Consider the following 15,245-nt stretch of genomic DNA (forward strand, 5'->3'; position numbering starts at 1 on the left):
AAAAAAACAGTGACTTTCTGGACATAATGCAAACTTGGCGAGAACTCCGTAAGATTCGCCACCCACCTGCCCAGTGTTGTCACCTGCTTCTCCTATCACAATCGAGCGTTTGGAGAGTATCATCTCCTGGGATTTGTCTTCTGAGACTGTGCCAAATGTATTGAAACTGCCTTATTCATATGAAATTACAAACAGAAGACCGAGGAAAACGGTATTTTACATATTTCTAATTTTTGCTTGCAATCCACCCACAAGCTACGCTGTTTGAAAAAATAACGAGCAAGGGGCAGAGGGTTCCTTCCCAGCAATCAGTGGTAACAGAGAGCTAAAATCCAACAAGATTGTGTTTAGTAATAAGGAAAGAACTTTCGGCTGTTTTTTAAAGATTAATTTGTTAATTAGGTGAACATCTGGGTTTTGGTTCATCACTTCCCCTGGAAACCTTGATTAATTTATGAGATTTTCATCCCCATTTACTAAAAAAGCAGCGAGTCGTCCGGCGTTCCACACCAATGAAGGCAAAAGTTAATTGGATTCGAGATCTTTCTCATTTCCCCCTTCAGCAGCTTCCTCGCTGCTGCTTTGAGTGGAACCAGACGCTAAGGGATTCTGTCTATTTGTGTGTGTGTGTGAGGGAGAGAGATACAGAAATGAGAGGAATTACAAGTGATTGGAAAGTGAGTTTGAATATAGATCATTTGGTATTTCCTTTGGTTTGGGTGGGAGAGTCTGGAAGGGTGAACAGGAAAGCTAACCCCGGGGGACTAGTAAGCATGTTGGTTTGCAGCACACTTTGATTTGAGGATCCTGCGTATGTGCTACAAGAAAGGGCCATTTGTGGGTTGAAGTGTTTAGAGTTTGGAAAGGGTGAGTCAGAAAGGCAGCCAGAGCTCACAATCTGCCCTGCTAATGAGATGCATAAGCACGCCCGTCCCCCACCCCTCGGGAAGGCCAGGGCGTGGGCAAGAGACAGAGAAGGGCAGGCCGAGGTGGCTAGAGAGGAGCTGGTTACCTAACTGCCGAGGTGGACAACTGCTCATAGCTTTTAAGAAATCGCAGGCAGTGAACGGTGGTCATCATGAGACACACCTGCATTTGTCTCTTAAGCTAGGTCACCTAACACTCCCAGAAGGGGAATTCAGCCCATCGGTTGTAACCTCTCTTTCACTTCCTCTCTCATTGTATCTCTCTCCTCTTGTTTCCCGACACAACTTTATTTTCCTCGAGCTGCATTTGACCTTGTAATCTGCACATTTGTATGATCCCGCTGCTAGGGCTTGAAGGGGTGTGGCCCCCATATGAGTAATGCAGGGAAATGCTGACAGGTTGTTTCTGGAAGGTAAGGCAGGGACTTTAATTGTGTGGGAGCCAGTGTTCTGCAAACCCAGATGTATGCATATGTTTATGGTGACCATAAAATCATTTTTCTAATCGGAGTAGTTCATGTTTTTACTATGTACAAAAGAAAGTATTTGTGGTAGCAAGGATTGATTTTTTTTTCATCAGAAAGATCTGTGAGCGCAGTGGAGTTAGAAGACAGAAGGAGCCGTGAGTCTCAATGTGGTTTTGCTTGCACCATATATAGTTGTGAAAATGTGGGACAGTGTAAGCAAGCATAGTGGTTCACTTCAAATAGATTTTTTTAAAAATAAATTCTATTATGCTTTTTCTGCATAAAATAAAAAAGGAATAGGTTTTGATTAATAAGTTTTCATAATGTCCATTTTTATTTGCATACTGGGAAGTAAGAATAAATTATCTTAATTCTTCAATCTTACTTAAAAGTCAGGGTTTGCCATCTAAAGAATCGGGGCAATGTAAAAAGGCAAACAGAATACTTTATTTCAATTTTCTCTTTCTTTGAACAAAAAAATCAAAATGGGATTTTTAACAAACCATTTCCTTACACATTTTGCCGCTCTTTCTAAATACACTGTTGATACCAATGTTCACGGAGAGCCAGGGAAAGGGCATTACCTCTGTCTTACCTCTGTGTTAAGCATCCTTAATTTTTTGTGACACAAATAACAAGAAATCAATTTGGGACAAAAGAAAAAAAAAAAAAAGGTTGCTTTACTTTCATAGCAGTAATGAGCACTTAATAAAACAAAGCTTATCGCGGACATCTATCAAGGCGAAGTCTCCGAGTTTGCAGGTGGCACAGGGCAGTGCTGCGCTGATCCGGAGTGGAGGCGCATGGGCGAGCCCCAATTGGGACACTTGGAACTTTCAGTAGCAAGTAACTGGGGAGCTTCGTTCCCCTCTTCCTCCTCCCAGTCTGGGTGAGAAACTGTCCACGGAAGAATATTCCTACGGTGTTCCTCTGTCACACAGCCCATTGCGCATGTCAGAAAAACCAGCCTTCCGTCTGCACAGGTGCCTCTACTCTGCATTAAGACGAAACTGAAGGTTGCCAGGATTTTACTTTTCACGGTTTCCGGATGTTTCCTTTCAAAATGTTTCTTCGTGATTTTACTCCAATATACTATTTTGCCCATGGAGTCTCACCTGAGGAAGAGATACAGGAAACGCGTTAAGTGTTTTGTAGAGTTCTAGTTTTATGGGTAAAGGAAACTTAACTACTTTACTCCTTTTCATAGCTGTGAAGATGGAGAACGTGAGTGTTTTGAGCCGATTCAAGAAAACTATATTTCTTCATCCACAGAGCAAAGGGCAAACGATCCTCTTGTAGTCAATTACATTTTGGGACGCAAGGTTTAATTATCCAAATGTCTTGTCTTCAAGGTAATAATAACCATGTGAGTAGCCAACCACATTTTGGTTGGGTTTACGGCTCACTCCATGAGACAAAACCCTTACCTGATGTTGCTGACGTAGCCAAGAATCTGAGACTATATAGGTAATGGACCTAGAGGAAAACCTGCTACCATAATTCTGTTAAAGGAACACAGCAATGGCCTGAATCCTGATGATATATCGAGATATATATATACATATATATTCCAGAACATTGCTCAACCCTCATCAGAGACATTCCCTTGCGGTAGATGGTAACTGACAGAGAGATCCACAATTGGACATTGTACAGAGAGCAAAAAACTTTGAGAACTCAGCCCTGCATGGAATGTCTTTATCAAACCCGCTCCTCTCCAGGCACAGGGAACTAAAGAGGGGACACACAAAAATTCTAAAAGCCGAAAGTGGTAGTAGACACCAGAGAAACTGCACCTTCCAGATACAATGGGACTGATGCCTATATGAACTCACATAGTCTGGGACAACATGCAGTTCTGCACAGACTCCAACCTCATGGCATCCCAGCGCTGAGCCCAGGAAGTAAATGCAAAGTCTCACCTCTAACAAAGCTATTTGCAACTGATACTAGCTGGGAAACGGAAAATCAGTTTTCTCCAATGGAGTGTCACTAGCTATATCAACCACACCACAGGACAGGCCACAGACCCGGGAGTAGCTGGCCAACACAAAACCCACTACTTTTCTTTATTTTTTTGTTTTGGTCCTGGTCTTATTGATTTTCTATCTTTTTTCTTTTTCTTTTTTTTTTAGAGAGAGAGACAAAGAACATGATGGGTTTGGGTGTGTAGGTAGGTGGAGAGAATCTAGAAGATGTTGGAAAAAATCCAATCAAAATATATTGTGCAAATAATTGAACAAAAATCCTAAAAAGATGCTAACAACCAACAATGGGTTTTAAAAAACCCGGGCCAAGATCATTTAACAGTATCAATAAACAGTGTTTCAGAAAGTGACTCTGTATTCAACAAACAAATCATTGGACTGAGTACCAGCTTATGAATACAGACCAATTTACTGATTTATTGAACAGGAATTCAGGTTTCTAACAGTTACATGTACTCAAAAAAAAACAGTCCAAGGATCAAAGAATACAATTATTTAAGCCAGCGTTCTTTCCTTAGAGAAGACTCAATAAAGGGGAGAGAAAGCAGTAAGTTAGAATTCTTCCCTTGGAGCTAGCTAATTCACTTTGGGAACTGGAGACAGGGCAGAGCCAGCAGCCTCCTATTCATGAAATTAATCTTCAAATTTAATAGGACATAGAGAAAATCATAAGCAACCAGGAAACAAAAATCATCTCATCTACAGCCAACATTTATTTATTCTTGAAAGAAGGTGTATTTTATGAAAGGTTTTTGGTAAGCAAACTGGAGTCTACAAAGTTGTGAAATCCTTACAAGGCTGAGCATTATTGAATCCTTCTCACTGGGAGACAGCAAAGACCCTAGAAATAGTTGTGGATTTATGTAAATAAGTACAAAACAAGATTTTGATGAAAAGACACAAACTATTCGATCTATTTTTTTTTTTCAAAAAAAAAAAAATAGATTGGAATCGGTAGAATAAATCTGTGTTGAAAACAAAATTTTTGAACTATTGGCTTCCCGATTGTATGAGTCAAAGGGCAATGTAAAAAGGATGATTTCTTATTTGGTGAAGTAGAGGTGCTGTTTCCTTTCCCATCTTTTAAAAAGAAAGTATAAAAAGAGGGAAATGGGGTCATATCTGAAAAGAGGGCAAACTCAGAGGTTAAGGAGAGAGAGACAGCCACTGGAAGACACTCAGAGAACCAAACAGATGAACAAGTCTCAGGAAGGCAGGAGACTGGAGGGGGCCAGGGTGGAGCGTAAGCAGTAGGAGTGGATCAAGGAGGCTCTAACCTTCTAGGGTGACTGCCTATTCCAGCCTCATGTCCCCAGTGGCGATTTAAAAATAGTTCTTTGCGGGGGAAACCATTTCTGCTTTGCTTTCAACCATCAGAAATTGTTCCTGAAATACACTTTAATTGGCCCGAGGAGTTTTAAAGATTTTGCTCATTTCAGACAGACATCTATTGACAAAGAACTATTTTTAAAACTTTAAAAAAAAAAAAAAAGAAAAATTCATTTTTTGAGATGAAAATGAACTCTTTTACTCTATTCTGTATTCTGAACTTGGACCTGCTACACTCACAACTTTATATTTATTTCCATCTTAGGAGCCTTTCTTAAAAGACAAGCCTTGAGTCTTCACTGGATGGTGACCATTCTAGTAGAAGTAGTAGAAGTAGATATTTAGAACATTTAGAACACAGGACATGTAGAAAAACAACTGAATTTAAATAGGGATTTCAAAAATCATCTTAAAATTTTTTATTTGTGCATATGTGTGTGCAAGTCTGTGTGTGTGTGTGTGTGTGTGTGTGTGTGTGTGTGTGTGTGTGTTTGCAAGTGGAAAGCTCATCACAGGCATCTTCCTCGACTGCTTTTCAGCTCATTTGTTTGTTTGTTTGTTTGTTTGATGGAGACATGTTTCCCTGAACCTGGAGCTTGCTAGCTGGCTAGACCAGACTCTACTCTGTCTCCCAGGGCCGTGGTTTTTGGTGCTTGCTGCTTTATGGGGCTTTTTATGTGAATTCTGGGATTCCAAACTCAGGTCCTCACTCTTTCATGGTAAGTAGTTTTTAAATTGAACCCTTTCCCCAGCTCCAGAATAATTTTTATTTTCCTTTCTTTCTTTCTTTCTTTCTTTCTTTCTTTCTTTCTTTCTTTCTTTCTTTCTTTCTTTCTNTCTCTCTCTCTCTCTCTCTCTCTCTCTCTCTCTTCCTTTCTTTCTTTTTTTACTGGATTCAATCTTACACAGCAGACATAGTCTCAGAAATAGTGATAGATTGTGCAATGTATACCTGGGCCAAAGTATTACTTTGTACCCCATAACTATGCTCAATCAATACGTATCAATAAAAGAAAAGAGAAAACAAAATGAAGACAGAAATACTCCCCTGCTTCCTGCTCCAGAAAGTAAAGAGTTCAGCTGTTCCTTCAGTGTTTTCTTTTTCAAAAACCATGTTATTTTGTCTCCTTCTTGTACGGTATGTAACCCTTTTAATATATTGCTTCAAACCAAAACGTTTTTAAAATTTCAAACCAGAAATTCTTGGTTCTACTAGGAATTGTTTTTTTCTCTCCCTGACTTTGAGAGTGTTTTCTCTGACAGGTCTATCTGGCGTTTCTTGTCACGTACTTAGCCTTAAAACCACTGCATTGTCCCTGAGTGTGGGTTTTCTCCATTAGATGATTTTTCAATGCACTCCTGAACTCTTCCTAGCAGTTGTTTTCAATGTTTGCCCAGAAATGAGCAGGAATGACTTTGTTGGGGCTGCTCCATTTGCCGGAAGGGAAGCAGTTATTGATGTTCTTCTCAGAGTCAACAAATGACAGCTAAAGGAGGAGTGGAAGGGGATTGTGGCAGTTAGGCCTGCAGGCAGCTTCGTACACAAAAACAGAACTTGGTTTCATTATTTCAAGACTGTGGCTTAGCTTCTCCAGGGCAAAGAAGTGACAGCTCCAGTAAAGGCCTTGAGCTTAAGTGGCTAAGTGGTTTGCTGCCTTTGGCCTCAACACAGGTTTTGTTCTCAGAGGGACCAGTCGTATGCAGTTGGAAATAGTCAGCCTTGAATGGGAACATGTTGGGCCTTTGATACTGAATTCTCCCCTGGTAGCCTTCTTGTCTGGCATTATAATTACCAACAGAGCATTGTGGCTATAAAGTTGCTACGGTCACTGAAAGGTCATGAGGATGACTAAAGCTGTTTGAGCACTGGCCTGATTGGGCCTTTCACACCCTGATGCAGATTCCTTAGAGACCCATTGGTAAGGAGAAACAGATGCAGCAGACAGGTCATTCCAGAGTTCTGCCTCTTGTCTACCTACCTGCCCATGGGCATGGCCCTACCTGGTATTTCTACACTTGCCTGTTTCATTTTCCAAAACTAGTTTCACAGGAGGATTTATCTTGAAGAATTTCACTTTTTTTTTGAAACTATAGTTTCCTCTTTTAATATATTTGGAGCTTTCAGAAATGCAGCCGCTAACGTCTGTGAGCCTCCATCGCACCCAGCAAACACAGACTCATACTTACTCTGTATTGTCTTGCTGTTGTGCGGGGATATGCTGAATGACTTCGTAAATTGTTCCGTGAAAATCTTGCCCTGTTACACCATCAGAGGCAGGGGCAGACCTATTTGACATCTAGAACACACAACACATTAATAGACAAAACTTAGCTCAAGGTTATCCGGAAACAACTCAGGAGTGTGAGAGACGGAGAACAGATGCTCGCCACCTCTGGAATGCTACTTCCTGCCCTCACACTACGTTACTCCAAGAATAGCTTGACAAATCCACCACTGGTTTCATCACTCAAGAAAAACTGTGCAAACTATCGGGCAGAAAAACAAGAGAAGAGTAAGGAGAAAATAAAACAAACCAGCAACCAACAAACAACACCTCAATAGCTTAGAACCAGAAAGCACATATAAAACCTTGTTTCTTAACTGCTCTTTTTGGCAATTACACAAGCCAGTATGGCTTCTCTGAAAGGATAACGGGAAGCCAGAAGTCCTCATCATACTTCAAGAGAGTAAAGGGGCAAAGGGTGATGCTTTGGTCTTACTGTGGGGATAGCTCTGGAGACGACAGGCTTAGCTGAACAAGAGAAGGATATAGTGTATTTATCTGGTAAAAAAATCACATGCTTTGTTGAAACTTGTGCTTTCCTCATGCTCCTCATAGTCTGTAATTTCGTTCTTTCTGCAAACACCGCCTTCCAGTTTCTTGTCTGTCTGGTCTTCCTTCCCACTCGCCCCTCTTTTAACCACTCTTCTATCGACCTGCAGTCCTTCCTGTTTACACAGCACCCTCCCCAGTGAAGGGGGTAACACTAAGGAATGTTTTCTGTGTTGGGATGCCTTAGTGCTATGTGGTTTTGGAAACCATTTCCATTTCTCTTACTAAAGTTCTCAAGGCCACGGGCCATAACTTCGCCAGTCATTTTGGGTTGATATTTCCATAGAATTTATAATTGAGACTGCATCTTCATTTTCCTTGGTATGAAGGTGGTCAGGGGCTATGGTAGATGTATTCTAACATACATGATCTAATATTGAATGGAAGCAAATTTGTTAATGCTATGCATTTGTCCTCTCTCCAACTCCTGGAAGAGGTGCTAAATGGATAACACAGCACACAACAAGTAAAGGGAGAGCGATCCATCTTATATGTACTACAATAACAAAGAGACTGGTTTGATTTTTAAGATGCAAATAAATTAATAATTAAACTTATTTCTCCTCTTCATGACACTTTTGAGAATATTTCTTTTATTGGTAGCTGTTTTCTTCTTAGGCTCATTGCCTTGGACTGTCCATCTTCACGTGCAAATGGCATTCTGGCTTCTTCTCACTCAGCTCCTCTCCCACGTATCCCTGCCCTCACCTTCCTACTTTGGCTGTTCCTTCTGGTTTCTCACATCATCCCCAAAGCACCTGACATGGCCAATTAAGGTGGTCAGAAGAATTCTCACACATTTCTGATTCAGAATGAACATGGTTCCAAACCAAGTTCTGCTATGTGTTACAGAGTTCAAGCAATGCTTCTGAGATGCAACTCAAGGACAGGCTTGTCTGCTTCAAGTCCACGGACACTAAAGTACTTGGAGTCAGTAGAGGGCTTCAATTAGTGCTGCAGTCTGCATACAATCAATGCCCCAATATTAGTCACCATTCACTCCTTAATAATGATCCATTAGGAATATATGTGTGATTTTTCTTTTAAGTAAAAACATTCTATGTTTCAAAGCTCAGTGTGTCCATTTGCCTCTTCAGTCTCCTGATCTAGGCTTTGAAGCTACACCTTAGAAGGGTGTGTCACAGCACTACAAAAGTCCTTCTAGCTAACAGATCAATCACGTCTTTATTTTGTCTTCTTTGGTTTTGGAGGTGTGATACCATCCTGCCTAATGGGACACTGGCACATCATTGTCAGGTGCATCTCTCCTTGTCTATGGCAGCCTGGGAGCTACTTACTCAGCCTCAGGAGGGCAAAATCCAATCAACCCCTCTCCATTACTCACAGGACGTTTCTGAAATAAAGTCTGTAGCCAGGAAACTCACTGGAGGAAGCGCACGGGGTGATAGAATGCTTAGAACAAAGGGGCTATTTCCGAATGGCAAATAGTTCTCTTCTAAAAAAATGGAAGAAAGAAGAAGCCAGAAGCAAGCAATCCATTTCTGGCTCCATCCATAAGTGGACTATTACAGAGGGATGAGAAGACAGAAGAAAAACCAGTCCTGTACACATTGGTGAGTGCTCATAAGCTAAGAGTTCAGGGGCACATTCTGCTTGACACTGATTATCTACAATTTTTTGAAGAGACTGCCTGAGTACAAATGGTTTCAACTATAAAAGCCCCTACCTTTTTTTAAATCCTTTTTAAAGGATTGCACCTTTAGGGTAATAAAAAAAATGTATACCTGTATATTAGTAGGTTTGTATTACATGATAACTCCCTTATGACCAGCAAGTACCTTCAAGGATAGGATCAAATGAATGTCTCTGAAAAGCTATGGAGGTTATGAGGCAGAAAGGGAGGGAGCCGAGGGATATAGTGAGTTCCGCAAAGTGAAGGACTGAGGTCACCTAGGCAACAGGGACAACTTAAGCCAGGAACTGCGAGCCCTCCATCCTTCTTTTCTCTCTCTAGTCGACCTAGCTAATTCTCTATTCATAGACTATACCAGGAAAAGAGTGTTTATCCTTATTTCTGACAGCTTTACTATCTCTATAAGAGAAGAAAAAGTGAGGAAAAAAATGCCTTAGCTCCGCAAATCTCACTGTCCAGTGAATCAGCACTGTGGGATGCAGCAAGGGCAAGCGAAGCCTTTGGACACCACTGCCCTAGTTCTTAAATGAATGCTGCTTACACCTCTGTTTAATCAGCCACTAGGAAAACCAACCCTGGGAACACCAGATGCATCCGGAAAAGTCACAAACTCGTAGATCCCGAAGTCACCCAGGGCATCTTCATGGCCTGAAAGGAAAAGCACCACAACTTACAGAAGCACAGCTTTCCTCCAATACTTAAATTTTCATGCATTTACTTTTGTTTCCTTAGGAATGGCCAAAGAACTGTTTTTTATTGTCTGCTTCTTTAAGTGATATTTGCGTGAAACAATTTCATAGATCCTAGTCTCGTGTGGTCATATAGGCATTAAATTGTTTGAGGAATAAGTCCTTCTTAAGAGGAAAAAAAAAAATTAAACTGAACCTGACCAATTATCCCTAAAGTCAGCTGTGAGGATATTGTGTTACATGTTCAAATACACATATGTGGACAAGACTGTAGATTCCAGAACACGGAGGCCTTAGCCTGGAGGTCACAGCAACTTTTGATCCACCTGTAATATCTACTGAGCTTCAATAGATTACCAATTGCTAATTGACATTGGGAAAAAAACACAAAAACAAAAACGTTGCTGCACAGTAGGGTGCACAGTAGGGATATCACCCAGCCTTTATCTTGGAAAGGAGGAGGAGGGAGGTGGTTGGGAGGAGCCTGATGGGATTGGGACCCTTCCCCTCCGTGACACCCAATTATTGTAAGCAAGCAAGGACTAGGTAAGAGGATGAACTTTTTTTTCTTTTCATTAAGAGTCATATTAGGCTCTTCATATCATCTTATTTTACCTTTCATAGCAGCCCCAGGAGGAAGTTTTTATCTCTGTTAAATAGATAAGGAATTTAAGGCCAAGAAAAATAATCTTCCAGGGATATATGCCAGATATCGGGAACTGAAACCTGGCTCTCACTGGCACTACCGAGCTCCACTGTTAACTAAGAGCAGCTCAGTATGGAGTCAACAATGAAGGTTGAGGGTCAGCTAGAGACAAAGGAGCAGCCAGGCCTGATCACACCTCCATTTCTTCCTCTCCTTAGGACAGGAAGCTTTGTATGTCCTCCAGAAGCCACAAAAGTCCCTCTTTGCTCTTATAGACCAATGACAAGAGGACTAACGAGGGAGAATGGAGCAGAACTCAATAGTTTCATCTCTCGGATCTTTCTCTGCCTTGTCTGCAAATTGAGTGGAGGGTCCTTCCCCCAGCTTATCTTACAGACCTGTGTGGTGTGCATAAAATCACCAGAGAAGCAGCATTTTGTAAAGGGGAGACACTGAACAACGTAGGGAATCGTGGTTGTGCTAATATTGGCTTCTGTCAATTCCATTACATTGCCAGTGTTATCGGTACATACCAGCAGAAAACATTGACAACGAATATATACCACTATGGACAACACTCCTCTCCAGTCTGCCCATTACCTGAAAATGTTTGAGCTTTTCTGTATTCTGACTCTGGTCTGAAAAGACAAACAGAGGCATTAATCAAGGGTTATAATTAAGGGGACTTTTCTAAAAAGTTATTTTCATAGAAACACATACATTACCTGCCTTCTAGCTTCTGTCTTATAGCTAAAGGTAAAAGAAAGGTGGAAACTCAGTAAAGTATTTTTTTAGAATGTTTGTAAAATGTATTTTTTTTTTCTGTTTTCAACCTACCTTTGTAAGGTTGATATTTTTTCCACAGAAAAAGAAGACACATGGATATAATCAAAAACAGTGATATTCCAGTTATACTTGCTAATGGGGACAGTGATTTCCCCCTTTGTGCAAGCTTCTCCAGCCCTAAAAAAAATAGCAATAAATTACTAAATCACCTGAATTGTTTAGGCTGTTCTCTACTTAAATAGATACCATTGCCTTCCCCTCTCCCTCTCCCTCTGCTTGTCTTTCCTTCATCTCCCAATGGGTGGGATAAATTGACTTAAGACTTAAACCCCAAACTTCCTCAGGATATTTGTGATTGGAGATGTGGCTGGTTACCTGGGAAATACTGACATGATACACTACCACTTTCCCATAAATGTTTCATCTCTTTATCTCTCCACCAGCAGACATAGGATGCTCTCTGTCCTCCAGTCTCACTGCTTTAGCAAGATTCAAGGGTGTGGCCCTCTCAGGGAGATAATGGTATTTATTTAAGGATATGAGAGGAAAACTTATCCCAAATATACCTTACTCCTTTTTTTTAACCAATCAAGAAATGCCAATATCCCAAATAACATGGACATGCAACTCTCAATAAAATATTTAAAGTCATGCCCATCAGATGGTAAAAGTACAAACTTGAAGAACTTGAAGACTTACCCGAGTTTGATACCAGAATCCACTGTGGAAGGAGAAACTTGTCTTCTGAAAATGTTTTTCTGATCTCCACATGTGCATTGTGAAATATGAACACACACACACACACACACACACACACACACACACAAACACACCCCACACACTTGCGCAAGACAATGTAAATATAAAATCCCACCAACGTTCCTTTTGTTACTAGAACTGTATTGTGTATGGTGCTAATAGCTGTAATGCATATGCTGAGTGCTTACAGTATACCACACTCTGTGCTAGGGACGCACAGTGCCCTGGCAAACTTATTAGAGAGCAATTATATTATTATCCCTTCTAGATGAGGAAGTTGAGGCTTACAAAAGACATTTAGGTTATCGTGGTGGGGATAATCCCAGGCTTTTAATAGTTCATTCTGCCTCCTTTCCAACGCTGTTTATACAATGTATCGACTATAGTGATGTTAATACCAGCCCTGGACTATGATATGTTTAATCATGTATTAACCTGTATATGAGGAAGTAGTTGTAATCTTTAACATGCAGCTCTGATATCAGTGTGCAAATGAGTCATGGCAATCGCCTGACTACTCAGACTGATGTGCTCTGAAATCATAATTCAAAAACTGTAATGCCACTCCCACTTCAGACATAGAATCTGTGTGTGGTCAGTAACACAGTGGCTACTTGGTCCTTGAAGGAATGACTACCCAGAATCCTCTTCCTCTTCCTCCACAAAGGCTCTGTTAGTGCCTCCAGGAGGTAAAATGAATGTAAGCCCTTACCCATCTCCTTTTCTCAATACAGGCCTATGCAAAACATCTCAGTGTTTCCCGGTATATTATCATTTACAAATGTCTTATTTTTTTCTGCTGTAGCATAGCTGGTATATAGAAATCTATAGTAGACAGGTTATGGAACCCATGCTATCCCTTCTCATTTGACCATGCACGGCTGTTCTCTTATTCTTTCTAGGTCTGTGTGCAAGGATGTTTCTTGTTATGAAAAATTCTGTGCCATTTGGGGGCTACTGTGATTCTGTTAACTATTCACCAATGCCCTATAAATACCTGATGGTTCATCAGTGATGCAAACAATTTCTCTGCTGAACTGGATCTTAATTAAACATTTATTTGAAGTCTATTTTTTGCCACATTATGGCTGAATGTCACCACAGTTTGACTACAGATACAAGAATTCACCAAAGTCAAAAAGGATTATGCTGTAAGGAACAATCTCTTTCCAGGAGACATGTTCTCACTCTGGATGGTACCAAGGCCCTAACCTCTCCCTTCTTTTGGCATGGACTCTTGGAAAAAATCCAATTAAAAATTATTATTTTTATTTATTTGTGTGTGTGTGTGTGTGTGTGTGTGTGTGTGTGTGTAAGTATATATTCTACTTCTCCATTTCTGGTCCATGGAGGCCAGTAAAGGGCATCAAATCCCCTGAAGTAAGAACTACAGGCAGTTGTGAGCTTTCTGATCTGAATTTGGGTTCTCTGGAAGAACAGCAAGTGTTCTTAACAGCCAAGCCATCTCTCCAGCCCCAGGAAACTCCAAGTCTTAACACCAAAGTTCAGATCCCTCAACCTTTCACCTCACGATAGCCATCCTGCTAAAGTTCAGAACATTTAAACATAATCAGGTGCTAGGGTTATTTTTTACTATAAGGAAAACATTTTTAGTTTAGTTTTGGCTGTTTTTTTTTTCTTTTTTAATTTTCCTTAAAATTAAAAATATGCCAAGGATGTCTATGTCAGAGTGCTTCTCTTTCTTATGGTGGATTCACTCTGGCATCCATCATTGCCAGATACTACGTCTATGGTTCTTAAACTTGGCAACGGGGCTTAACACACAGTCGTTGGCCACCTTACTCTCAGGTACATAAGACTCACCTTCTCCTAGCCTTCATTTTTAAATTTTTCCCACTTGGACAAGTACTTAAATAAAGAAAATTTTAGATGCCCTTCCATAGAGGTCACAACCTTCCCATTCCCCATCCTTTCTTCTAGCCTTCGACTCCTTCTTTATGGTTCTCTCACTCACTCCCATTGGCTTCTACTTGTCTGCAACAATGACCCACCTTGCAGTGATCAATCCCTGTCAATCAAAAGCCTGGCTATAGTGAAAGCCAGTGTTGTCTCCATGGAGTGTGAGGAGGCACATGGTCCTTTTTTGAAGACGAATGATTGTTCTTGGTCCCCTCATCTAGTGCCATGGTTCCCTGATCTTGTCTCAGTTTCTTTGTCTAGAATGCATGCCAAAATCTCAGCTCTCAGCGAGTGTGTTTTTTTGATAGATGAGTTTCTAGAACTCCAACTTGAAAATAGGAGAGTCGGGGAATTCTAGTCTTATTGCTTAGAGAATATATTGGGACCTGTAATGCAGGTCTGGGCATTTGGAAGAGCACCCCTCTTCTTTCAGAGTTTATGCTATTCATTTGTACATAGCATGCCATCCTCCCCACTATTTAAACACAAGGGGCTCATTTACCAAAGCCAGAGTGCAAATGGTATTTGCCTCCTCCTTAAGCAAACAAATAAAATGGAATAATATGTTAAGAGCAAATATGGGCAAGAGGTGTGGTATCCATGGTATCGCTACCCTGCTGTTTGAGGCTGTACCCTGAACATGACAGCCATATGCTAAATAGGCGGTGTGTCTATTCTGAGATGCGAATGGAGTCCTGAGAACTCTCCCCTCCAATCTGTTCACTAATTACGGCAGCTGCCCCATGCCCCCGTGGAGGTGAAGATGCCTTACTCGCTGCTGCGTTACTTGCACACTTCTCATGGCCCCACCTGACAGACACAGTTAGCCTGTGGTAGGTTCTCACGAGGCTCCCAGCGAAGGTCTCAGGGTTCGGACATCAAAGTTGTATCTCAGTCTGTGTCTCCACTGACCCAGAGCTGAGAAATTTGTAGCTAAATGGGGGGAACGGAATCAGTTTCTCTTCCTATTTTGCATCCTTTCCTACATTATAGCAATGGAAAGTTTTGGATTATAATTTTGAAATGGTTGATTGATCCACATTACATGTAAATCTAAAACACATCTATTATAGATACCTTTTAAGCCATGTCCACATGTCCTCAGGGATTTGTGATTATACACCTGGATATCTTCATATACATGCCTTTAAATTCCAAGCAGATGGCAACATTTCCATAAATATATTTTCTCTCTCTCTCTCTCTCTCTCTCTCTCTCTCTCTCTCTCTCTCTCTCTCTCTCTCTCT

At 40.9% G+C, this 15,245-nt stretch overlaps 1 protein-coding gene across 3 annotated transcripts in view; it reads right to left on the bottom strand.

Annotated features, from left to right (window-relative positions):
• Positions 1 to 2,279: 2,279 nt before the first annotated feature.
• Positions 2,280 to 15,245, bottom strand: part of Hepacam2 (HEPACAM family member 2) — a 36,339-nt gene continuing 23,373 nt past the window's right edge. For 2 of the 3 annotated variants that reach the window (XM_021191375.2, XM_021191376.2), the window contains exons 5-9: positions 11,371 to 11,496; positions 11,259 to 11,283; positions 11,134 to 11,171; positions 9,773 to 9,846; positions 6,894 to 7,007 (exon numbers count right to left, since the gene is read on the bottom strand). In XM_021191375.2, coding sequence (XP_021047034.1) covers positions 6,894 to 7,007; positions 9,773 to 9,846; positions 11,134 to 11,171; positions 11,259 to 11,283; positions 11,371 to 11,496 — 377 coding nt within the window. Of the gene's footprint in view, positions 2,509 to 6,893; positions 7,008 to 9,772; positions 9,847 to 11,133; positions 11,172 to 11,258; positions 11,284 to 11,370; positions 11,497 to 15,245 lie in introns of those variants that run through there. The other variant, XM_029535353.1, reaches the window with a different exon arrangement.

The sequence above is a fragment of the Mus pahari genome, chromosome 2, assembly GCF_900095145.1.
Source record: "Mus pahari chromosome 2, PAHARI_EIJ_v1.1, whole genome shotgun sequence".
Lineage (NCBI taxonomy): Eukaryota > Metazoa > Chordata > Mammalia > Rodentia > Muridae > Mus > Mus pahari.